The sequence below is a fragment of the Argiope bruennichi genome, chromosome 2 (genome assembly GCF_947563725.1).
Source record: "Argiope bruennichi chromosome 2, qqArgBrue1.1, whole genome shotgun sequence".
NCBI classification, from domain to species: domain Eukaryota; kingdom Metazoa; phylum Arthropoda; class Arachnida; order Araneae; family Araneidae; genus Argiope; species Argiope bruennichi.
In genome coordinates, this window is record NC_079152.1 from 108,368,927 (window position 1) to 108,396,895 (window position 27,969).

Here is a 27,969-nt window from a genome sequence, read left to right on the forward strand (position 1 = left end):
ATTTCGAAATACTTCGTGAATAAATCTTTGGAATGTTGCCGGAGCATTCCGCAAACCAAAACTCATTCTGTTAAATTCGTAAAGTCCAAACGGAGTAATAATAGCTGTTTTTATCTTGTCCTCCTCTGCAACAGGAATATGAAAATAGGCCTTAAAAAGATCAATTTTAGAAAATATGACTTTGTTTGGCAAAATGTGCTGAAAATCTTCAAGTCTAGGAATTGGATATCTATCTGGGAGTGTTTGGTCATTCAACCTTCTGTAGTCCCCGCATGGTCGGAAAGATCCATCTTTCTTCGAGACCATATGCAGTGGACTGGCCCACTCTGATTTAGATGGACGAATAATATTATTGTCCAGCATAAACTTAAATTCCTGTTTGGCAGTTTCTAATTTCTTCGGATCTAATCGTCTTGCCTTAGAGTACACTGGTGGTCCCCTAGTTTCTATGTGGTGTTTTATAGTATGCTTTACATCAGAAATAAAAAAATTAGGTTTTGTAATAGATGGGTACAAATACAATAAATCTGAATATTTACAGGCACTGTACATTGTATTTACACTGACGTTTAAGGCAGGTGCAACTTTACCTTCAGTAGAGAGGTTAGTTATTCCATCAATTAATGTTTTATTCTTAACGTCAACTAACAAATGGAAGCGATTTAGGAAATCTGCTCCTAAAATTGGCTGTTTGATATTTGCTATGACAAAAGGCCATTGGAATTCACGACGTAATCCCAAATCAAGGGTTAATACTTTCGTTCCATATGTTTCAATTTCAGTTCCATTTGCAGCATATAATTTATAATCACTAGTTGAAATTTGTTTTGCGGTATTGGGAAAAATGCTAACATCAGCTCCACTGTCCACAAGAAAACGCAAACCCGTTGTTTTGTCAAAGACAAATAAACGGTATTTACGGCAATCTTGATTTACTTCCGCAGCAGAACTCGCCGTTAAGTCTGCTGCTGATGCTAGTTTTCCGAATTTGCATTTTTCCACTCGCAAGGTTTCTTGCATTTATCGGGATGACACTTTGCTCCAAATTTATAATGATAAAAACAGTACTTACCAGCAGGATTAAATCGTTTACGAGACGCGCTGCGCCCCCGATTGTTTTGATTAGCAGCTCTGCTTCTTGAACGACTGCGTTCAAGTTGTAAGCGGTTGATTTTACGCTCTAAAGAAACAATTTGTGAACGTAAACTATTTATTTCACTATCCTGCTGTATATCACCTCTAGATGTAGCATATATTTCCCGATTCGGATGCATTTCTACAATACGGTCAGCCATTTCGGCAAGTTTCCGGATATCTTCATTGCTGACGATTAGGATATTTCGGATGGAATCCGGCATTTTTTGAAGAAATAGAGTTTTCAACACATTATCCGAAATCCCATCTGTCGCCAAACTACGCATTTTTTGAAGTAGTTGAGTTGGCCGTAAATCGCCTAACTCCATTTCTGACACGAGACGCTGAATACGTCTATTTTCGCTTTCTTTAAAGGTATTCAGCAATCTCTCCTTCGCAGCGGTATATTTATTTTCATTAGCATCAGTGACTATATCCCATAAATTTTCAACAAATCTTGGTTCCATCTGCGCAATTAAATAATGAAATTTTGTTTCCTCCGATTTAATACCACTAATGGAAAATTGCGCCTCCACTTGGTAAAACCAAATTTCTGGCTTTTCTGTCCAAAATGGAGGTATTTTTATACTAACCTTGGCTACTTCACCATTAGCTGCAGTTTCCGTTGCACTTAGTTTCGGTTCGTGTTTTTCGCTGGTCGCCATTGCAGTTCTGTTTCCGGGTCACCACTTTATCGGCGTATGACTCTGCGTTTTAATGTGCAGATTGTAAACGCTCGATACATAAAATAAACATTTCTTATTTTAGGATATTACGACCAACGATTTAAAGTATTTTAAAGAAATTAAAATAAAAACACAAACTACGTCAAATCCAAGCAACGGCGAGCATCTCACTCGTTCTATTTATTTTTACAATAATAATCTCGTTGCCAGATGCAACAGCAGAAAAATAGTTTCATTTAACACAAAAATAATATATAAAATATTTTTGATGCAATTACTTCAAAAACAAACATGAACAATTATAACAATTAAACAAATACAAAACATTAATAATTATTTATAATATTTAGTTACGTGTGAACCACAATAACTTGCGATGATGAGTTGCGTTACTCACAATCTGTTCCTACAAAACCAATAAAAAGTGCAGCACGTAGAAACATATTAAATGTTTATTCTCGACTCCGAGAAGAAAACCCTCAAGACTCTATCAATCAAATCGTTGACAAAGTTTCGCATCTTACGGGCGTTTCACAAAGAACAGTTTTCCGTTTGAAAAAAGAAAAAAAGGCATCCAGTCCTTTAAGTACCCCTGGAAAGAAGCGACCAGGCTTAGAAGGTAAACAATCAAGACTTATAAAATATGATGACTTTACCTTATCCTGCATTCGACGAAAAATTCATGCATTTTTTCGTAGAAATGAGATCTCAACATTAGATAAAGTTTTAAAAGTTGTGAACGATGATAGAGATATCTTTTCGAAAAACATCAGCAGAACAACGCTTTACAGAATATTGAAAGACTTGGGATTTTCTTTAGAAAAAAGAAAAACACAAGCGTTACTCCTAGAGAGACAAGATATTATTTTGTGGCGGAGGAATTATTTGAGAAAAATTGCTCATTATAAGAAACAAAACACGCCCATTTATTATCTTGATGAGACATGGGTAAATGAAGGCCATTCTCAGAGTCGAGTATGGCAAGATACTAAAATTAAAAGTAGCTACGAAGCCTCCTCTTCAAATTTAACAGTAGGTTTGTCGGCACCAAAAGGAAAAGGAAGAAGACTCATTATTACACATATTGGAAGCGAAGAAGGTTTCGTCCGTGATGCAGCTGAGATTTTTATTGGGAAAAAAACTGGTGACTATCATGACGAGATGAATGGTGATCATTTTGAAAAATGGCTAGAAAGTGTTCTTCCTAAACTGAAGAAAAACAGCGTAATCGTAATGGACAATGCTTCTTATCATTCTGTAAAAATGGAGAAAATTCCTACAACTTCTTGGACTAAAAAGTCTATTCAAGAATGGTTATCCCAAAAGCATATTTCATGGGATAAAGACATGATTAAAATCGAACTTTTGCAGAAAGTTTCTGAAGTGAAACATTTTTATGATATATATCGAGTAGAAACTATTGCAGAAAAATATGGACATACAATTTTGAGATTGCCACCTTACCACAGCGAGTTAAATCCTATCGAGATGATTTGGAGTCAAATTAAAGGACATGTTGCACGCGAAAATAAAACTTTTAAGCTTAATGATGTAAAGGAGCTCGTAATCCAAGCAATACAAAAAGTAACAATTGACAATTGGAAAAAATGCATTAACCATGTAACAACAAAAGAGAAAGAAATGTGGGAAATTGACGGACTTGTAGAGGAAGTATGCGAAAACCAAAATTTAATAATTTCCATGAACAGTGATTCAAGTGACATTGAGGCAGAACTAATGAGTGCTGATGATTTTTGATGTCTCATTTATAATGTATATTATAATTAATATATTTTTTAAATGTTCTGAATAACTTTAGTAAGTATGTTTTTTTTCCCCCATAAAATAATTTATTTCTCTTGATATTCTCAATTACTTCGAATTTTAATATTTTACGATTTTTATAATACAATAATTTACGATATTCTGAATATTTAGCGTATTTATATATTTGTAAATACTTGATTTTCTGGATTAAATTAATAATGTTTGATTTTTAAATTTGATTTCATTGAATATATATATATATATATATATATATATATATATATATATATATAATATGCAAAATTATTTATTATTAATATAAATACGTTAATTATTGTATTAATTCGAAAATTTAAATTTTTTAAAATTTCTTCCTTTTGTTAATTTTTAGACTTTATTGAGAAAACCGTAAAACATTTGAAAAAAATCTCAGTTTAACTTTACTTTTTATTAAGCACTGCATATTGTTTCATCGCAAATAATGTCATACATTGTTATTAATGCAAGGCTTATTACTCAAAACCATTATTATATTTTGTTTAACAGTTCTAAACTTCAATCTCCGAAAAATCAACTTCTTGATATTGAATATTCAGTCAAGAAATAAAAACTTTAGCCACTCTCACTTATGCATTGCTTTCAATTATGTGGGATTTTAATAGTCATTCAATCTCGTATAAATAAGTATAAACTTAAAATGAAATTATTTTAATAAATCAGTAAAGTTATGTACCAATAATATTGAACAAAATAATGAAAATAAGGTAAGAATTAATTCTGATTTAAAATGACAATCTAATAAAGTTAATAAATATTTATTATTTGGCGAAAAATTTGGGCGATAAAGTTTCGCCTAGCGATCTACATTTCTTGTAACTTTGTATTTTAAAGTAACCCAGTTCCCTTGACAACGACTGCGATTCGGCATGCGTAGAATATTCACTACTGCCAAGTTAGGGTGAAACAGAGTATAGACAAAAGTAGACACTCTTTTCCGGAGGAAGTTACCACCACAATACTCCCCCACCAGTCAGTCGGTAGAGTTTATCGCGCCAGTTTTGGCGAGCGACTAACGTGATTATCGCGCCAGGCGTTATGGCGAGCCACGAACGTTGTTACAGCGCCAAGCATTATGGCGGGCGACGGCGAGCGTGTGTGAGTCGTTTCTGCCGGTAGATGGAACTAGGGATGACGAATATTTTCAGAGCCGTTATTACGTAACCAATATCAAAAAGTCACAAATACAAGTGATCAATACTTTTCAAAGAGAGGTGTGATTCAAATCCTTGATACGATCTTACTGATGATATTTCGATTACAGGTTTTGGATCAGGATAGAAAGTAGCAATCGATACAATATCACTGAAATTTGCCGGAGCGGTGACTTCACTGGAAAGTAACAATCGATACGATCTGTCCAATGGAAGCTCTCGAAAGAAATCTGTGATTGGATTGAAAAGTGAACGGACCGGTTATTGGAATTATCGTATCGTATCATTGAATTGCATATCACTGAAACTTATCGGAGCGGTGATTTTACCGGAAAGTGCGAGGCTTCACTGGTAAGTGCGAAGTCACCGCTCCACTTTACGGGAGTGACCGATATTCGTATTTGATAATGCACTATTCCATACAGATCATTTTTATTGACAGATCATTTTGATTGACTTTGATTACATGTACTATGTTTACTGCTGGCGCCATCTATTGGTAGAATATAGGACTAAAGTAAACATTTTAAAGAAATGACATATATTTTTAACTCATCTTTTCCAGAAAATGGTTCACTCTAATAAATAAATTAAATAAATAGTTTTGAGAAAAAAAATTCAAGAAGTAAGCTGAGACAGATAAATTAATTCAATCACACGTTAATTAAATTATTAAATTAAGTATTAATTACAATTAATAAATTTTATATTTAATATTACGTAATAATTTTTAATTAATAATATGATTTAAATAACAGATATTTGGAACACATATTTAAAAATAACAATAGCAATATTATTTGTTATTCAAAAAATCGTGGATTATGCATCTCTAGATAGAACCACGACAGCTGAACGAAGGATGCGGTTGTTCAGAACCAGGGTCCCCAATGTGCAGGTTTGTGGTCCGCACTCGCAACGTTAGAGTTCATAGTCGAGTAACAAAACCACTAGACAAAAGTGTAGACTCTTTTCCGAAAGTTGTTATCTGGCATATGAAGTTACCACCACAAACCTTTTACATCCGAAGAAAATGCAAATTTAAACTATTAACATTTTATTTAATTCGATATTATTCAATAATCCAGTATATTCTCTGGAATAAATTGCGATTGAAATCATCAAAAATTTCAAACTCAAGGAATTTGAACTTAAAAGAAGTAAGATATTGGAATTTATAGCATCAATGGCTGTTATATCCTGTTTCCAGATGTAGAGAGCAAAAACCATTTATCAGTAAACACAATCAATCAGTTAGCAGTTACAAAGCAGTTCCGCTGATGCGATTTAGTACATATTCGGGAATTCCATGAAAAGAAGTACAATAAGACGAAACACGGAATGGTAATAAAGAAAAGAGACAAAAAAATCTCAGCAGAATGTGGTCAATAAAGTTAGTAGATATTGAAGTGCTTCACCTCTTGAAAAGAAACGTGCATATTGGTCTTATTTGCAGTTATTTAACCCAAAAAAATTTTTGAAGGAGATATCTTTCTTATCTAATGGTAGAAAAGCTCACAATTTGTCCCTATAATTTGTATACTTTTTGCCCGTGTTCAATATCATTAATGCTATTACATTCATGACAAAGGAGATCATCATGGAGGTTAAAACGATTCAACAGTCCTGGCGTTATAATTGTTTTGCTGTTTAGCAAACTCAAGGAACTCATAAGCAAATCTTTGAAATTTTCGCGACAAAATCTTTGAAATGTTGAAATCACGTGAATACGGGAATGACAGGCTCTACAGCTAAAAATCTCAAAACTCAGTTCAATCAATCAATCATACACCGGGTTTCTCAGCCGTTCGGTTAAGATTCGTTGTATTATTTAAGCATAATTAAGTAATATTGTGGATTGCTAATTCTGAAATCTATGATTTGATTTATGTATTTAGAATTTTAAATCCATAATGTAAAACGAAAATTTTTTCTATGCATTTAGAAATTAATTTATTATATTATTCCAATAATCTTACAAGGTAAATTTTTTTCTTCAAAATATCTATTTCTTTTCAACTCTAATGAATTCCTTAAAATTCAGTATTTTTTAAAAAAAGAATTCATAATTTAACTAATTTTGGGAAACAGACTGATTAATATCTTTATTATTCATGATGTTATAAAAAGATCCATTATAGAACAACATGTGAAACAAGTATCAGAAGAATTAATGTTACCAAAAAGGAACATTTAACGGGGAAAAATGTCATTTATTGAATGCAGATATATATAAGTGGAGAAATTTTACCCCATTCAACTCTCAAAAGGTTGTTTATCAAAATAATAAAATATGTTCCGATAGGAATTATTATAGAGAAACTATGTAGCTATTCATTCTATATTAATATTGTGTTGCATTTTTGTTTCATTTGATTCTAAATGTCATAACTGTTTGACAGTTTTTGATTTTTAAAAATATCCAAATTTCTAAAATGTTGATAAAAATATGCTTGAGATTTCCTCCTCTTTTTTTTCCCCCCCTCTTCTTAATCCATGATTTTAAATTTTTATAGCGATATGTGAATATCGCTGAAAAAATTTAATAGAACAAATTTTGCACCAAAAAGTAATTAAAAGGTTTTAAAATAATTGAATTTTTCCAAAAAATGCATAGTGTTAACTTAAGCTGTGAGATAAAAAGACATTTAAAAATGCCAAAAGATTTAAACCAATGATTTGGTTAAGAGCAGTACCAGATTTTTAATTAGGCAGTTAATTGCCTAGGTCTGCTAAACTGAGAAAAGGAGAAAACAGATTGATTAAGTAGTTGCTGTTAGTTTAGTTGCTAAATGAATCAATTTTTAAAAATTTAAACTATAAATTATAAAATATTAGAATAATATTAACAGTATCTATAGGTCAAGTTCGTACCTGTTTCCTTGTGTTCTCTTAATTATTACAGTAATTAATTAACAACAAGCATATGCTGAAATATAATTATGCACAAACATGAATAGCATAGTCACAAATCAAAATAAATAACATATATTTTCACAAAATTACTGAAATGAAAAAATGAACCAAAAAATAATTCAATTACAAGTTCATTAAAAAATACATATTGAAATGTGAAACAATTGAATTGTTAAAAAATAGTTCTTAAGTAATATCAAAAACTGACGTCTGCATTTTTTATTTTTTTTAACTAAACTGACAATTTTTTTTACAATATGAAAATGTGTTATTAATTAAACAGACCTGGAAAAAAACGTAGTTTTAGAATTTGATTTTGTGAAAATATTTGACATAGTATTAAAAATTCATATTGAGAAAGTTTATAAATTTTTTATTCAGGAATAATAATGATGTACCAAACGATATCTTTTGCTTATTCATATTATTCAGATATTATAAAATTCAAATTTTGATATTAGATATGTTAAATCAAGAATTTTTTTATTGTTAATTAAATAATTAATATTTCTGTGTATTAGTTCAAGAGACAAAATTATTTTTAATAATTTTGCTTATTATTCCATTTTTTATTTAAATTTTATTTTACTATAAACTTTTTGGAATATTCTAAACATTTAAAGTAACTTTCCCAGTTTAATTTCTAAATTTATATATCTTTTGATGGAAGAAAACATTTAGATTAACAGTTGTAATGGTTAAGGAAGTTAAATTATATTAAAATTAATATTATTTAAAAATTCTTTTATACTAATTTTTGAATTTTCATATTACTACGGTATGCTTTTAAATATATATATATATTAGATCTTAGAAGTGAAAATATGTTATTATAGAAAGAGAGCCTAGAGAACTAAAAGAAGATTTTACCAACATCAGGATTATGAAAGATTTTTCTAAAATAAAATGTAAAAATAAAATTTATGATAATAATCTAAGCATATTATAATAATACTTAGAAAGTCAAAATAGGATTTTTTGAACTTATCTAAATACTGAATGAAATATAGGAATTTAATTTATTTTTGTTCAATTTTTCACATACTCTGTTTAAATTGCTCTATGAATTATTTGAAATGGAACTGATTTCTTTTAACAGATTGGAAAATGGAAGACAGTGGCATTGACAGTGATAGTAAATCTGGATTACTTAAAACACATAAATCTTACATTGCAATCCCAGATCATGAAGAAGAGCCAAATGATAGTGAAGATACTGTTAATGTGAATTCTGAAGCTTTTAAAAACTCGTCAGAAGTAAATGTTTAACCTTTTAAAATTATATTCAATTGATAAAATGAAAAGTGTTGAATAATTTTTGCAATTTGAAATAGAAAAAAATCTGTAAAATTTAAATTTAGACCTAAATCTAGATTTTTTTTAAATCTTATTTCTCTATATGTGGAATTTCATTTGGTCAAAATTATAATGTTGTAAAGAGGCTGAAATGACCATTTGTAAGGTTTTGGCAGTAGGATCAAATCTTATTCCATCATATATGTTGGCTTGTGCACATTATATCTGATATTTTGACAAAAAGATGGTGTGGATTGAAAATTTAGTTTGGGATGAAACCAAGTATATTAAAATACTTTTAGGATGTTTACTTGTTAAAATAATAAACTAATAGTAAAACTTTCAGCTAGCTAATTCTGAAAAAATAAACTTTAAACTTATATTTATCACCATTAAAGTTGTGTTTTAAATTAATATTCTGTTTAAAAATTAAGTTATTATTCAAATGTCATATGGATGAGCAGTTATTTTACAGATAAGAATAATTAACATTTTAATAACATGTATTTATAAGTTGTTTATGTAAAATTATTAATTTTACAAATACAATAATAAACAGAGTTGACCCTCACCAACATAATCAGCCAATCAGCTGCTAACCATAGTGCTTGATCCCTGGCAAACTGAGGCAACTTAGATATATAAACTATCTCAAAATTTAATATTTATGCAGTTGGTTTGTCTGCTGTACTTTAATATTTTAAAGAGTGAGCACCCTAAACATATATTATTAATATACCAAATTTCATTTTTACTCAGTTTCCTTACCCAAACCCTCCCCATGTGATTCTCATATTTTCCAATGATCTAGCTTGGAATTGTGCAGAATTGAATACTAACTCAGTTTTCAATATTACTATTATTTTTGTTGTCAATAACCTATGAAATGATATTCATTAAAAATAAATTTTGTACACTAGTTGTTGTGGAATTTCCTTTAAACTATACCTTTTTATTACGCAATAAATTCAAATGTTTGTCAGTATTATTTCAGACTTTGCCTTTCCAAGAGCTGTATCTAAGAACTTTTTTTTTTTTTTATGAAATCAATTTCAAAGTAAATTTTTAAACTATATATTAGAATATGCTTACTGTCTGTTACAAATACAGATCTTATTTTTTTTTTTTTTTCTTTCTTTTTCAGATTTGATCCATTTTAAACATAACAACTCTAGTATCATTAAATTTATTTAAAAAAAGTTTTATTTTTTTATTTACTTAATGCTTTTAGCTTACTATTTGGTATTTTCTTTTTGATGGAAAAGTCAGTTAGTTGATAAAATTTTATTAAATGAAGTATAAGACTGGAATTCTTAGGAAGGCTAAAGCTCATTCAAAGCTTTGGGGCAAAAAAAATTGCACGATGTTGGAAAATTACTAGCTATTAAATGAAATCTTGTACCTATCTATACCTCCTAACTGTATCTTTTTGATAACTTTGATTCTATTTTAATGTTTAAAGGCTACAATTTCAAATTAATATTGTAATTAAAGCATTTAATTCTTGCTATTATCTTCCAGTAAAAGTTTTACATTTCAATTAGATTTTTAAAGAAAGTCTATAAAGAGTTTTAACTCATAGTATATACAGTTTTAGAAATATTTTATCATTTGAAACATTCTATTTTTATTCAGGCTAATGATGCAGAAGTTGTATTTTGCAAAGGGACACTCAAAGCACCCTCTAAGCACAAATCATCATCTGTTCTTCAGAAGCATTTAGGTAAGATTTTTACTTGTCTGTAGTTCATTAAGATTCTAACATGAAAATGGATTCATTATAACTAAGAATATCTGTTACTGGCTTATAATATTTTATAAATGGCACAATAAACTGTATCTTAAGTTGATTATTAAATTTCAAAGCTTCTTTGATCACTTCTTTAAAATCAAACTTCAAGATGATATCCTGCCAGAACTTTTTTTTTGCAGATGGCTCTTTGCAGAATGCACCAGAAACCACTGTATAGTCCAAACATAATAGCATGGTATTGGCATGTATGAAATTTTTAGCCACTTTTCCTTCAATGGTAGTTGCACCAAAATTGGCTCTCTTTTTTTAAATATCTTTTTTAAAAAATTCATGCAGAACTTCAGAGATGAGAAATCAATTATGATGATTTATTTCAAGAGAAAAAGATTACTTCTATATTTAAAACTATCAAGAATTTTTTTGTCTGCATTCTTTAATAAAGTAATTTTTAGTTTGGTTAGTATTTATTGAGGACAAAATTTTTCCATGCATGATTTTTTTATATATTTTTGGAAGCTTGAAATTATGTAAGATATCCATCTTATGAAATTATATAAGAATTATAACTGCCTAAAATATGAATTTAACTCACTAAAAAAGCTAGTGTCTTCAATATAAAGTTGAATTGAAAAATGATGGAAAGAATAAAGACTGTGGGAAATATCTTGATACATGTAATCATAAATTAACCTCTTTGTTGTCTGTAACGCATCTAGCATGTTTGAGTGAAACTTCTATAGGGTAACCATAACACGCTTCAAGTGTTCTTATGCATTTTGAAACTTTTAAACATTTAAAATGCATTGTAAATGTTTACTTTTTTAAGTTTTTATTTTTGTTAATTCTAATGCGGCAAAAAATAGAGGAAAAACAAAAATGTTCGTGGACAAGAGAGGATGGCAAAAGGTTAAATAGCATTTACCTAAGCCTTTAAAAATAGCATAAAATACTCTTTATTTGTATGATAATCAGCATTATTTTTGCGAAAAAATCAATCAATCGGATTTTTTTAAGAACATCCCATTTCATTCATAATTCACCATTTTTTGTACACTTTGCATATAACAATCGTATTTATTCTTGCATTTGTTTCTTTTATAAAACTGATATTTCATGTTTTATCAGTTTTGAATCTGTTAGCACTTACAATATAATTTTATATAGTTTCTTAAGATGTAAGCATGTAGTGATCTTTAATAAATGATGTCACAATCAATGTTACAATATGCTTTTGTTTGGTGTTGTCATCTAACTTAAGGATACTCATATTATTTTCAGAAAAACAAATGCTTCAGTCTCGAAAATTTCGACAAAGAGAACAAAATTTAGAACGAATGCAAAAGAAACTCATACCACGTAGTAGGTAAGTATAAATCATAAAAGCTGTCTAATTCTTTGCAAAATTTAAGTAATTATTATTCTGTATACCTTATTTCATATTTTTTTGTCAAAAAAATGTAAATATTTGAATACATTTTATTTTTATAAAAAAATCAATAATATATTTAAATGGCAGTTTAGATGAATTTATCATAAATTTTAGGATCGAAGAAAACCTAATGAATTATTTAATATCTAATCAATAATTAACAATAAGTTGTATTTAACTAATGAGGATTATTTAATTGTCCATATTTATATGATAGGTAAAAGCACATCATGAAATTTAGAGGTCAGTCTAAGAGTACTTTTTAATGTAAAACTTATTAATCAGTTTATGTCTGAAAAAAATTGTTGCTTAAAAAATGAATAAATAAAGTCCTTTTTTCTTTATCTTGCATATTCTAAATAAAGGGAAAGGGCCAATAACTTCTCTATGAAAAATCTCAGAACTTTAATAATCATATGAAACTATTTATTTATATATAGATGATGTTAGAATGCCAGTTGTTAAAAACTAAGATTAAAAAAAAATACTATTCATGAATACATATAGCATATGATAAATTTTCTTAACCATAATGCATCTATGAAAATTTCAGCTCATATGACTAAGATTTTCTTTTTTGTAGTGTAAATTTTTATGTTCACTAATAAATTAAAAAATATATGCATCTTTAAAACATTATTTTTCATTTCATTCAATTAAATTTTATTTATCCTTTATTTTTTTTTTTTATGCAATTTTGGTGTTTAGGCAAAATTTATTACATTTCATTTTTGTAATTTTTTTGTATACTTCTCAAAATGCAAATCTTTGTTACTCAAAAAGCAGATAGTATTATGATTCATTAAACTTAGACTAGTTATGCCTAAAAACTTCCACAAATTTGATCAATTGTTTGTAATTGTAACAAAAATTTCAATATATATATATATATATATATATATATATATATATATATATATAAGCTTTAGGAATAAGATCAGTATTATATTGCAGTTTCCATTTTATATTATAATTTTATTCATGTTAGTTTAGAATGTGATGAAATATTTTATGTGATATCTGATATTTACAAAATATTTTTTTAATGTATTTACTGTTCTTGTTGAATAATGTATTTTGTATTTACTTAACAATTTTGTCCAAATTTTTTAGACTTAAAGTTCCCAAAAGTGATGTACCATTAGTAAAGAAAACAGATTCTCATCCTCTTGTTTCCTGGGAAAGTGAAAGGTAGAATTTAACATGCATGTTTAGTTTTTTTAACAACTAAAATAATTGGTCTCTCAAGATTAATAAATATATGACAAATGTACTCTGAACTTTTTATTTGTGAACTACTGCATAAATAAGAATTTTATATTTATAATATACATTAAAATATTAATATTCACACACACGTCAATGTGTAAGTTTGAGTATTTGTATGCATTTATCATTAATATAAATAGGAATAAACTTCAAACTGAGACTTATCATAATTATTAATAATATGTAAATTAATATTTGAATGACTACCTTAAAAATAACACTTTGAATTGAATTTAGATTTTTTTTCCATATAATTATATACCTGTAATTACCATTATTTCCTAATTTATTCAAACTGTTTTCGTAATGTTAGTTATAAATGCTTATTCATATCCAGTTTACACATGTTTTTGCATATTCAGCTGCATATTCTATGTCTGAGTATTATTTTAAGTAAATACAAAAATTAAATTAAATGCAAATGTTTAATTGTTACATTTATTTTAAAATATCCATTAAAATTGAAAACACTAATTACTAATAGCTAGGGAACTATGAAATTCTTAAGAAAAGAGTGGCAAGTTATTTTCCAACTAATTTATATACTAAAGAACTATTAGTAGTTTTGTGAATTTTAATACTGTGTATGTGACAAAATGTGTACTTTTTATATTCTGATAGTTTTGAAATCTTTCACTAAAATTGTATGTTTGATTTCAAAAATTATTTAAAAGTTTCCAATAAAATGCTGTCATATGAAATATTAATAATAGACTTATTTTGTCATCAGAAAAATCATCATATTTTAATATCTTGGTTAATAAATTGCTATATTTTATGGGTAGTAAAAAAAAGTTTTAAAGTGATATAAGATTGCTAATAATTATCTAATGTAATGCTAAATACTTGTTAACATTTTTAAAGATGAAAAGATTTTAAGGAATGCAGATGTAAAAAATTTATTTAAAATATAAATGTGTGAAGAACAGTAAGTTTTCTCGCAATTTATATATATAGATCATGTGTTAAATAGTGTATAGACATAAGTAATTAAAAATATTAAAATACATTTTTATTTTTCAGATAAATAGAATTGCTTTTAAAAATTCATTTAAACCATTCAAAATTTAAAAATAGATTTAATATTACTGTATTGTTAATCTTAATGAATAGAATCAGTTTCCTAATTTATATATCTACAGATGCTGCCATTAATTAAATTATCTAATTAAAAACAGAGTTAAAATTTGATTGTTGGAATTAAAAACTTTCTGTTATGTTATATTTTGCTACTTAATTATTCAATTATCAGAAGCCTTTTTAAATTTTTGCAATAATTTTGTCAACATAAATATTGCTACACACTATTTACACTAATGATTGGCTAGAACGTCAAAGTAATGAGCATATTAAACAATATGTATTCCTATTTAAATTGTTATTTCTTTTTGTGATATTGAAGATAATTATCTTTTACAGTGATGATGAAATTGATTACCATCCAATATCCAAATCTGCTGCAAAAGAAATATCTGAACAACTGATAAAAGATGGGTATAATTTAGATTTGACACCTGATGATGAGGATCTTGATCTGATACCACCTAAACCTCTTACCAACAGATGCATATGTTGCAGTTTAAACTGTATGTGTTTAATTCAATGAATCAGTAGAAATTATTACTTTTTATTATTATATTATTATTTGTATTCCAGAAAATCTATTTCAGAAATCTATTCTGGAAAGGGGAAAAGAGCTATTTCAGTTTTTGCTAAAACATTCATTTTTGTTAAATGACCAAAACCTAACCAAGAGATTTTTCAGGTATTATTTAATATTTATAATCTCTTGGTTTATCTTGGCAATAATAAGGCTGTATTCTTGTTGAAATATGAAATTAATTTTCTTTTAAATCTATCAAATAATGAATCTAATCAAAGAATAAGTTTGCACAATTTTTGAATTTCATCAATAATATATGAAAGTTAGGAATTTAATATTGGCAGTTAATGCTATGTTCCAGTTAGATATATATAGACATTTTTATTTCTGTGGTTAATAGATAATTTATGTGCCAAATACAAAATATGTTGTGCATTTACTGGAAGACTTAACCTAAAGGAATACATCAAATTAAATTTAAAAATAGGCTAAACTGTTAGATAAAGTTTCACTGGAATATGGGAAATATTATACATAATTATTTCTGAAGTTGGAAAAGGCATCATAGATCAATTTCAGTTCTTGAAAGTGAAATCTTCAAAACATTTTTTTTTTTTCTAACTATTGAGTTTGTGGTATCATGATAATGTTGTTATTAATTATTTTCCTTTAATAGTGTTAATAGGCTAGTGGGATGTCCCATTGGTAGTCAGATTAAATCATTTCAGACCATGCTTGTTCTTATGAAAGAATATGAACCACATCTCATGGGTAGAAATTACTCAGAGGATAAGGAAATTCCACAAATATCTGTCATTAATGCTTTTTGAAAATAAAGGATCAGTCAATTCAAGGAGTAGTCAATGATCAACATTAACTGAATATTTTTGTGTGCATGTAAATATGTTGGTTATTTTCTTAATCTAAATCCAGTATAAAATAAATTTTTATTCATTCTCAGCATTTATAAAGACATATATATTTCCATGCTATCAGTCCATCAGCTCACATCGTTACTGTAAGTTTTTGGAATGATCTTTCCCATGAGAGAATATGTTCATAATTTTGAAAGTAAAACCTGAGCTAAATTTGTTAAATTATTTTTATTAATTAAATTTTTTTTATTGTACCCAATTATTTTCATATAATTTTTAATTAAAATTTAATAAGTTGTAATTTTGATTACATATTTTTTGAGTCAACCACACTTCAACAATTTATATGTTTATGATATCAATTGTGAGATTTTCATTAGCTGAAAGTGCATAGCTAGTTTCCCTTATTAAAATTTAGTTGCAATATTTGAAAAATGTATTAAGGAATTAGTTATTTTTCATTCTTATTTAAACTTGAAATTCAAATAAACAATCTGGAAAAAAAAAAGGGGGGGGAGAAAAGGGTGTCCTCTACATTTCTTATCACTTTTAAAATCGAACTAACAATCAGTGGGAACTGATCACAATTGTTTTCAGCAAAAGAAATATTGCTTTTGAAACTTTTTCTCAAAATAAAGAATTTATTAAATGTGATAAGTAAATAATAATACATTATTTTAAAGGAATATTGCATGAACAAATGCATCCTAATTTAGTTCATTCCAATCCTATTCTATTACAAGCTATTTAATTTGCCTAACTTTTTTTAAAACTATAAAATTTATTTAAAAAATTATAGATTTTTTTTATTTTTGTTGTGAATTTAAAGAAATGACAATAGAAATTCACTTTAAATTATACTTGTTTTATTATCATCAATCTCACATTTATGTTTGCCTCTTCATTTGATATTGACAGATAAATTATGCTATTTAAAATAAGAAACTTTTTTTTTTGTTAAAATCACCTTCATTCAAAGTAGCCCATTAGTAATGTTTTGGCTATACTTATTTTTTTCTATACATGTTTTTTTTTTATTATTATTTACTTATCTCATTATATGTTGTTGTTTTTTATCTCTTGTATTTTTCATTTATCTTTAAATGCATATTTTATAGCATTTACTTTTTTATTTATTTTATCTTGCATATTGGTCAGTCTTCAGGTGCCATTAGATGGTAAAACATCACTGAGAGTATTAAGTATTATTTTAGAATATGCTGAATATACATCATAAAAATTTTTGTCACATACTATTAATGTTTTCCAAATATTTTATGTATAAGAAATAATTTCTGTGCTATGTAAAGATCTAGTCAGAAGCAAATTACATTTCACTTAAATTTGTAATGATAAACCTGAATATTCACTTGTCAGGAGAAAAAAAAAAGGGAAAAAAATGTGGATTTTTTTTTTGTTTGTTTGTTTGTTTAAGCTTGCAAATATTTCTAAGAATTTTGCTATTGATCCAAAAAATTTATAGACATTTATTTTAGTAAGATGTTATCTAGTATTCATTTAAATTTCTAAACAAAATACTGAAGTTTTAGAAGAATTTTCAATCCACAAACATTGACAGAGAAAACGTTAGTTAAAAAGTAATATAATCTTGAAATTATACTTTGGTTAAAAAAAAAACTGCTTCCACAATTTTTCACTCTTCTTTTTTTTCTTTTTTTTTTTTTAATTCCAAATGAATTTCTCAACTATTGTTCTTTACAACTTTATGTTATTTATATTGTAGATGCTTTAAAGCTACTATTCTTTGCCTCATTTTTTTTAATCTAGCAAACATTCTACAATTTGGATTTATTTATTTATTTTCCACAGAGAATATTTTGGAAAATAATAATAATTGAAACTGCATAATCTGTTTTGCTACTGTAGAAAGTAATTGATTATACAAAAAATAAAATTGGTTTTCTGTGGTAGTTTGAAATTTCATCAATATGAAGCCAATTCCATATACGACTAAATTTCAATAAGCGATTACAAACTGTAAATTTTGATACTATTTATGAATAACAAAATATTTAATTTCTAATCCAAAATTTATCATTCTCTGGTAAAATTGGAAGTTCTTTAATGCCTTTATAAAACTGAAATAATATAGAGTCATTGTGTAACTTCAAATATGATTCAACTCCTTTATTAAAATTTAATAGAGGAAAGGAAAATATCAGTTTTCAAATTAAATATATTTCTATAATTCATTGTTCTAGATTTTTTTATTTTAATATTTTGTCTATTTTTATATCATTAGAATGAAAAATAAGGTATATATCATATACCTTACCTTTCATATACCTTTCCAAATATTGGTTCTTCTTTTATATATATTTCTATAATTATTGTATTATTTTGTTAATGTATATATCAGATTTATTTCAAATGATCTGAAAATTTTCTGTTATTGTTGCTGAAATTTTTTGATTAAGTAAAAGTAATTATTTGATCTATTAATGTATATAGAAACTCATAAGCATTCCTTTTACAATTTCTAATTACTATAAAAAGCCCACAGAAAGGAATATATATGAATTTTCAATTCCTTATTATTGCTGTTTAACCAGGAGTGATAGTTGTTTGAACATCAGCTGAAAATTTAGTTGTTTTATATATATATATATATACGAATTTATAATTATCCATTTTGTTAATAATTTATTGTCTTCCTCAGATTTTGTTTTATGACAAATATATAATTCAGAGAATTATATATATGATGTGACAGAATTTAGAGTATTGTTATTCTTAGAAATATTAATAATTGTTGTATTGTTACTCAAAAAAAAAAAAAAAAAATGACATCTAAACCCAAAAAAAAATTTTTTTTACTACACTGCAAACAACTTTTATATTTTATTTTGCCCTTCCAACTTTTATATTTTATTTTGCCCTTCCATTCAATAATATTATTTTCTATCAGATAATAATCAATATTTTACGGATTAAATATTTTTTATTTATACTCTTCTATATTTTTTACTAAATGAGTTTTGTTTCCAATTACTTACATTTTTTAAAAATTAAGTCTTTCTTCTTAAGAAATTAAATCAAAATTAATCTTTCTTTTAAAAATTATTTTCTTTCTTTGATTTTTCATATGAAGCAAATGCAAAACATTGAAGTTATTTTAATACAGTTGGGACTTATTATCCTAGTAATTATAAGAATACAGAACCTGTCATTAAACCTTGAAATATATACATATATAACACATTGCTATTCTTTGTTTTTAATCATTAAACCAGATTAATATACCAAAAAATCCATGTGGAGTTTTAATGTCATAGAACTCTTCTCAAGGCCATGTTGCTAAAGATTTTACAGATAGTTTATTGACAGATTAGTCAATTTTTTTTACTTTTCATAAATCAGTCTGCTCTTAAGTTTGGAGTTTTACTAATCTATTTTGAAAATAATATGACACTTGCCCCTGTTTAAATTACAATACAGTGACAAAACTTTAAACTAGTAACTTGCTGATAATCTTGCCAAAAATCAGTTTCTGTGCCAAACTGATTAACATCTTGTTGCTTCCTCATGTAAATCTCTAAATATTTGCAAATGAAATTGTATCCAGATATAATCTAGTCATCTGTCTAGTCTGTTTTTAAGTATTGTATTAATTATTTGATACTTGGAAGTATTGTTTTGTATCATTGTGTTTATATTTTTGTAATGTTATTAAATAAATTATATCCATCATTTGAAAATTTTTAAGATTGGTTTCTTCACATAAAATTTAGCAAACATGAAACATAACTATTATAAATATATTTAATAATTTCTAAATTCCCATGGCACTCATAACAAATAAATGCTGTTTTAAATTGTCAAAAAGTTTTCAAATAAAAAAAAATCAAATCAGTGTTAATTTTAATATACAGGGTGGAAGGTGAAGCCCCTTTTAAGCCCTTTAAATTCAAAAAGGTGTCTCATACAACAAAGGAAGTAGCATGTACTTGGTATAAAGTTACAATGCTGAATTTATTGAGATAGGTTATAGTGCTCTAAGCAATGGTATAAGGAAGTTTAAAAAAATAAAGAGAATTTGCCCAAAAGTCCAATTAGAAAAATGTATGCTGTATCGTAATAAAGACAAGGAAGAAATTTCATGACATTAACTGTAAAATTGGCTGAGATAATTGTGGTTAAAATTAAACTTTCTGTGACTTGAGACAGAAAATAGTTCATCCTAAATTGAAAAATGTATTCTCCAGTATTTTAGTTTTTTTTTTTTTTTTTTTTCTGAGGCGTAATATAATTTAGTCAATGAATAAAATAAACCAAAAATAATAAGAAATCAGAAAAACGCATTTGAAGAGGGGAATACTAGAGAATACATTTTTCAGTTTTATATGAACCCTTTTTCCAGTCATGAAAAGCTCATAATTTTAACATCTTGCTTATTTTACAAATAACTGCATGCAACCTTTCCCTCTGTTTTTATTCTAGTAAAGCTTATATTTTTCATTGAGACTGTTTGGCTGGTTACCTTTATCTTTTTGTAATTTCTTTATTTCACCCCTAGGGACACTTGTAGCCTGTTCTAATTAATTCATTATAGTTATTTTACTGTATGTACATATTACTTCTCTGTCTATACAAGACGCCATTTTGAATTTAAAGGGCTTAAAAAGACTTTATCGATTACTTTGTATGTAAACTCTCTTCTGCTGCTCCATGCCAATACCATTTTCATAAAAATTAATTTAGAAGAAAAGCATATGCTCTATGAGGTGTGAATGAATGTTTCTGTATAATACTTTTTTTTATTGTAATTAAAAAGAATTGCATACTTTCATTATTATCTGCTAATATACTGTGTTGGAGAAGAACCACAGTAATAATGTTTTGATTTCAGTATTAGAGGGTTCTAGATTCAAAACTCACCATATGGTGGATAGGGGATGAGGTGGTTTTGCAAATTAAATCTGAAATTGATAGCCAAACATTTTATCATTAACATGAGGATGTGAGTTTGTAAAGCAGGGTATCATATCTCATTTGACCATGATTCCAAATTATAATATTTATATCAGAAAAAATTCTCATACTGCTTTAAATGGAATATTTATGTAACTTAACTAGAATATCTCAAACTTCCACTCAGAAATTGAAAAATAATGTAATTAAAACTGCTTTACTTCAAAAAGTGCTTAACCTTTTCTTTGCAATGTAAGAAAAAAATGAATGCAGAATTGAGCTAAATTTACATATTTTTTTATATTTATTTGTTTAAAAAAGACAAATTTAAAGCCAATTAAGGCTACGAACAATTTCAATCTCTTAAATACGAAATGTAATAATTTTTTTCTGGATTATTTAACTTTTAAAAATATATTAAAAACAGAAGGGCAGGATGATGATAAAACAATGATGAAATTATTGATTATTTAAATCGAATATGAATTGATCTAAAATTGTAATATTAGGTATACAACATTACTTCCGTCGTTTTTCAATGGATGGCTGAAGTGGTAAGTATTGATTGAAACAGACGGATCGAAAATGGTGCACAATAAACTTAGACATCTGTCAACATAACGAAAACCTCACATTAGTGAATTTGCGTTGACATCATAAATTTATTTTCGGTCGAAGATGTTCATTTTTGAGACAAATTATCATTATTTGCAAGAACTTTTGATTTTCTACTTCCATTTGAAGAAAACTGCGGCTGTGGCGCGTTGAAAGCTCTCCAGTATTTACGGTGAGTCTGCATTTAGTGAAAGAATATGTCGTAAGTGGTTTCAACGCTTCTGACCAAATGTTCTCAATGTCAAGGTTATGCTCCATATTTGATGGGACTAGCTCGGTATGATATATTATGAGCTGTTGAAACCGAGTGTGACTATTACAAGGAATCTGTGTTGAAATTAATTTATGCGTTTGAGCCAAGCATTAAAAAATATATTATTTACCTGTATCCATGATATAAGTATGTCCATGTCTAATATGCCATGACAAGTTTATCCTCCAGCATGACAATGTCCGGCCATATGCTGTAAGGCCAGTCAAGACATACTTGGAAATGCTAAAATGAAAGGTCTTACTCCGAATTCTCCAGACATTGCTCTTCCTGACTACCATTTATTTCAATCGATGGAATAATCGATCTGGCTGGCTGATAAGCATTTTCGCCATTATGATGAAGTCCAATAATGGATGATTCTAGATCATCTCAAAAGATTCATCTTTTTTCGAAATGGTACCGACAATTGCCAAAAGAAAAAGGGTGGGCGACAGAAATACTTTGAATGATGAATAGGCAATCACTTTCACTTTTTAAAAATAAAATGTCAAATTTTAGAAAATAATATCGGAACCAAAATTTCACATCTTATATTATTACTTTGATTAAAGAATTCTGATGAGTTTGAAAATCAAAACAACTGATTATTTAAAAAATGTTTTTTTATCATAAAATGTGAGCAAGAACAACTAATTTTCTTCAGACTAATAAATTTTATTAGGTATCTTTCATGATTTTGCAAACATTATATAGCTTTAAAATTAGCTTAAACTTCATAATTTTTTTAACTATTTTTTTGCCGTTGAATAATTTAAATTGGTTAACAAATTCTTAAGACATTTTTAATAGTACATTTTTTCATGCTAAATGTCTTAAAACTTGCACCAAAGTATTCCATAAATATGCAAGTTTGAGAATATTTCCTAGTGCATTAAACTTAATAAGTGCTTTTGGGTTTCATTATATTGCAGTATAAAACGGTCTTCATTAATTGCATTGGTACATCTAGGCATTATTACCGAATTCTGTAAATTTATACACTTTATGTAAAGAGGGAAAAAATTGAAATTATTATTCAAAAAAGCTTGGAAATTGAAATATAACCAATATTTAAAAAATTGAAATTGGGTTGCATTTTAAAAATTTTAGAATATGCTAAATATTTTTGTGAGCTTTGAACACTTGAATTTATTATTAAAACTTTGGCAAAATAATAACCCACAATAAGGAACCACTAAATATATTTCATCTTTAATTTTAAGAAAAAATAAAATTGTAAAATTTAATATATTAAAAAAATGTTAATAGCTAAAAATGATCTATATAATCAATTGCAAATAATAAAAAATGCATATCTAAGATCATTATTCTAGGTAGGTATGACAAAAAATTAATAAATCTAATATTAATAATTTTTTGACCAATTAAAAGAAATATATGTAAGAATGGATATAGAAATTAGAATTTTCTAGTAAAATATGTTTAAAAAGAATTCAATCTAAAAATTTAGCATACATTGCAACATTAATTGCTCATAAAAAGAGCAAAAATTGTCTGTTTTAAAGAGAATTTGTAATCTTTCTTATTTTATTAATGGTCTCATATTACAAAAGATAAAAATAAATTATAGAGCTTGATTCATATTATTCATTAAAAATATAATCATAAACCTTTTTATAATTTCCACTTTCTCTTATTATTAAATCAGTTTAATGAGTGTGCAATTTGGTGTAATCTATTGGTTGAACTTTCCAAATTTGTTTGTTTAGTAAAATATATATAATTATTAAAAATATATTTATAAGATGAATAAATATAACAAGTTTTTAAAACCTATCAAATAATATTTGAGTGAAAATATTTACTTGGATTCAATTTTTATCTCTTACCTGGAAAAAAAAGTCATCACACATATATAAAAATAATATTTAATTAATCATGGACAAGTATAACTTGAAAAATGTGTATTTACTTTTAGCCATTACATAACATTAACAGCCATTTACATAACTGAAGAAGGAAGATGGAAGAGAATAATGATCCCCGGGTACCATGTAGGTTGTAAGTTCCTTTTCTAAAGGCAAATATGACTTTTTTTTTAATTCCTCAAATACCATTTATCTTTGCTATGCCACTGTTGATAGATTATGTATAGACAGATTATCCTTTCCCAATCATTTGGACAAAAACCTCTCCAAAAGGAGAAATGTTCATCTTATGTAAATTTGTATCATACAAACCAGAGAATATTGATGGTTTCTTATTAAAGCATAATAATTAAGATCAAATTGTCTTAAACACACTACCTCTAAAAGTTATGACACAACCTGTCTTTTGTGTCTAATTTGAGAATGAATGAGCATAGAAACATGTTCAATAAATAGTTCTTTAATGAATAAAACATATAAATTTTTTTAAGTTCAACAGAAACGCGATTTACAACAACAAAAAAAAAAAGCACTATTCTTGGAGGAATTCTTAAGTTTTATATGTGAAAATGTCACGGAAACATTACAGAAATAGGTTCTATTAAGAAATTGCAATGCATTGGCGGCATCGACTTTCCGCGCTGAGAATTAAGTTGTCAGACACCGAAAGGGAAGCGAAGATCAGACACGGTGTAATCCTTGCTCTAATTCATTTAATCTTAATGATCCTGGAGGAGGACTTAAAGCAGCAACCTATCTCCCGAGATAATCCCAAACATACTCTATCGAAATCAAGTCTGGGGATCGAGCTATCATTCTAATCCTTGTAATCAAAAGTAGATTCGCTACATATCGTGACCCTCAAGATAGTCCGCAATAAGCAGAGCTTGGTGCAGTCATACATTACCGTCTATCAGAAAAAAATCATACCAATAGCAGCGGCATATGGATCAAGGATCTCGTCTCGATATCTCAAACCTTTTAAAGTTCCTCAGAACACATGCAAGTTAAGTGTGACCCTGCTCAAACCATACTCCCACCATCTCTATAAATGCGGCTTTTAACAACGTTAAATTTGTTGTATCTGATGCATTGTTCCCTCTAGATCACCTAAAGTCCTGAATTACTCTCCCGTGTGAACGTGGACTCGTCTGTGATGAATATAGAAAATCTTTGCTGTCTGATCCAGATATGGTCTCTTGCCCAACGTAAGCGGATAACTGTGCCCTGGATTCAAGGGAAGACGCAAACTGATCCCTTGCATGCAGACCTATATTGTAAAGGCGTTTTCGCGCTGAAATAGCAAAAAAATTTATTTTTGTTACCACAAAATTATCTGCCATAACTTTAGGCACAACAGTAGTGTTTCTCCGGGCCGGAAGAACTAAGCAACGGGCTCTCACAAATGTTGTAACGAGTGGTTGGCCTAAAGCATGTCTTCTAGACACAGAATCCTCGACTGAAATTGGTCAACAATTCGTTTGACCACACTACGAGACATATTGAGACGCCCAGCAGCATCAGTTCGTGGCAACTCCATTTCCATCCATCGTTACGAATCGGGCAAATTACTTCTCTAAGCCATTGCTAGACTCTCCTGGATTTTGTCAAAGAAACTATCAATAATAATTGAAGATAGACAATTATACACAAAACTTGCACATGTAATTTCACATGTTAGATTTTTGCACATCCTCCAAAATTAAAACTTCCTTAAATTGCGTTATCATGCACTTATTATCATATGAACTGTGATTGCCGTTTTATTTAATGACGAGTTAATTAGAAAAAAATGTAGTTTAAAATGATAATTCTTCTAAATAAAGAAGTTTGTTTATAAAAAATGTCATCATTTGCTAGCATTTTTCTAATTCCTAATTATAAACTTAATAATTCTGCTTAAATTCAACATCTTGTAAAGAAGTGCAAGATTTTATAATTCCATTGGTTTTCTGCAAGTTCTACATTATTGACAATTGTTCTTTAAATGAGACAACTAATTTTTTCTTTTCTGAATAATATTTACATTTTTTTGCCCATTCTTACTTCAATGTGTTCATCAGGAATACATAAATTAAAACTAAACGGGAACATCAGTTTTACTTAACAGAGTATTTTTTTAAATATATTCATATATATACGGTTCCCCATACATTTATCACTCTTGAGAAAGTAATTAAGATGGCTCATTTAACCACTAATTTATTGAAATAAACGCATTCTTTTTATAAACCCACTGAAACTTGGAAGAGTAAAATTCAAGCTATTACACAAGTTATATAACTGGTACACACTTCCTCCTAAAATCTATTTCAGATTTCACAATTTATAATCCTTACTAGTAAAGAAGCTTAACTTTTTTTTAAACATTTATTGTAATTTTGTCTCATTATAGATACATTTACTGAGGTATTCAATTTTATAAATACCAATTGAAGATGGCAATTTTAATCATGAGATAGATATGTGCTGATTTAGAAAAATTAAATTTGCCAATTCTTATCACAAGAGCTATTACAGAAAAAAAGGTGTAAGATATAATTAACAAGGCAACAGCATAAAGTCCATCTTTCCCATTTCAAAACTAAACAGCATTCACAACAGTTTTAAAATGCATTTAAACTAAGTCATTAATATAGGAAGATTATCTGTTCACAGAAACTAAAAAGAAGTGCTTGTTCTAATTAGAAAGAACAGACTACTTTCCTCTTTCAATAGGCAAAATTATCCTCATTCTTTACACATACACTTCTGTTGGATTCACATATTTGATAAAGCTTTCTTTCTTTATATAGTTATGAATGTGTCAGTTTAAGCAATTATTCAAACAGAACTAATTATATGAAATTATTTCTCAGCTAATTTCTTACCAATTATTCTAGAGGTTTTCACATGCTTCATTATTCAAATATACACTCACAACACATTTACTAGAGCATAAATTAGAAGCTCCAAATGAAAAAATTGCTCGACTTATTTAAATACTCTTTCTGTAAACTTACCTTAAATGAATTCAAAATCTAAGAGAATGTGCAAAATGAATTTCTAGCTATATTCCAAAATGATACATCCTTCAGGATGAATGAATAACAGTATAGGGGGAAAAATGAGTCTCATTTCATTCTAAATTATGTTTTCTAATAATTACTCATCCAAATTAAAATACTTGCTTTCTTTTTAAACATTAAATAATCCTGAAATATTCTATCTTTATGAATATGTCAATACTAATTTACTGCCTTTCCGAAAATTTTCACTCTAGACCAAATAAAGCAATCTGAATAGACATTACTTGCCATGATAAAAACCTATTCAGGATCAGCATCCTTAAAACTAGCCAATCTCCACTGATATTATATATATGTATGTATATCTCAAGATGGCTAGAGAACTGAAACAAAACTGGGGATTCTAGGAGCTCCAGAAAATTATGGAATCCTTTCCTGCTCATAAGGAATTAACAAATTATACAAAATTCATCATTTTATATAAATAAATAATCTCAAAATTTATGTTAATTCATTTTATTCTGAATAAGAAATAAGTTTTTGAATATGTATTTAAGAATTCATATTTTTTTCTTTCATTTTTAAAATGGCATGTTTAAGCTTCTTTCTAAAAAATATCAAATGTAATGCAATTTCATTCAATTCAAATTTCCTTATCTTGAATTTTATACAAAGAACTACTTATATGAAAAATAAGTTTTATTTAATGGAATGAGGAAAATGGAAATTAATATTAAGAAAGTATGGAGAAAACTAAAAGGACCCTGTTCAATTTTAGCTTTTCTTATTAAAAATACATTTGTACCTCAAGAATCTAATGTTTAAATCAATGGGTATGCATGCAGAGGGTTTAGAAGAGATACAAACTTGGTAGTTATTTTTTCCTGAAGTATTAACTTTCAATTTCTGCCTATCAGTTTGCTCAAGAATTTCATGAGCAAGATTTAGTCCAGTTCATAGGTATAATTACTTAAATGCTTATAATCTATTTCAGATAAAATTATTAAAAATCAATGTAGTCATCAAGAATTGTCAGGTGTGTTAACAGATGCATTTGTAATTGATTAATTTAGAAATAAGAACTCTCCTCCTAGTTTGACCTATTCATTTGGCACACAACAGGATCATAAGAATTATGACATTTTAATAAGTGAAAATTTTAAATTTAACTTGTGTTATTTTCCTTTCATGACCTGTAAAAGTTTTCCAATTACAGCCCTTGAACCCAAGGATTGTCCCATACTGTTGTTTAACATTAAATAAACCAACAAGTTAAATGGGGCTGCTGTTTATATACTTAAGATACGAGATGTTAAAAAAAAAGCAACATTGA

General features: G+C 27.5%; 2 protein-coding genes across 2 annotated transcripts; both read left to right on the forward strand.

The window, feature by feature from the left end:
- Positions 1–1,705: 1,705 nt before the first annotated feature.
- LOC129962276 (uncharacterized) lies at positions 1,706–3,578 on the forward strand. Its single transcript, XM_056076023.1, has 2 exons — positions 1,706–1,711; positions 2,730–3,578. The coding sequence occupies exons 1-2, from the start codon at positions 1,706–1,708 to the stop codon at positions 3,576–3,578; spliced, it is 855 nt and encodes a 284-aa protein (XP_055931998.1).
- A 3,025-nt stretch (positions 3,579–6,603) lies between these two features.
- LOC129960911 (protein FAM219A-like) lies at positions 6,604–16,690 on the forward strand. The gene is made up of 6 exons (XM_056074639.1): positions 6,604–6,780; positions 8,814–8,971; positions 10,646–10,733; positions 12,042–12,126; positions 13,306–13,383; positions 14,881–16,690. Exons 2-6 carry the CDS (start codon positions 8,822–8,824, stop codon positions 15,065–15,067), a joined length of 588 nt encoding a protein of 195 aa, XP_055930614.1. The 5' UTR covers positions 6,604–6,780; positions 8,814–8,821; the 3' UTR covers positions 15,068–16,690.
- Positions 16,691–27,969: the final 11,279 nt, after the last annotated feature.

Bases quoted from the DNA above. Each gene is read 5' to 3' on its own strand.
- LOC129960911 (XM_056074639.1), top strand. From the start codon at position 8,822: ATGGAAGACAGTGGCATTGACAGTGATAGTAAATCTGGATTACTTAAA. The intron at 12,127-13,305 runs GTAAGTATAAAT...CAAATTTTTTAG, and splicing joins AAACTCATACCACGTAGTAG to ACTTAAAGTTCCCAAAAGTG. The intron at 13,384-14,880 runs GTAGAATTTAAC...TATCTTTTACAG, and splicing joins GTTTCCTGGGAAAGTGAAAG to TGATGATGAAATTGATTACC.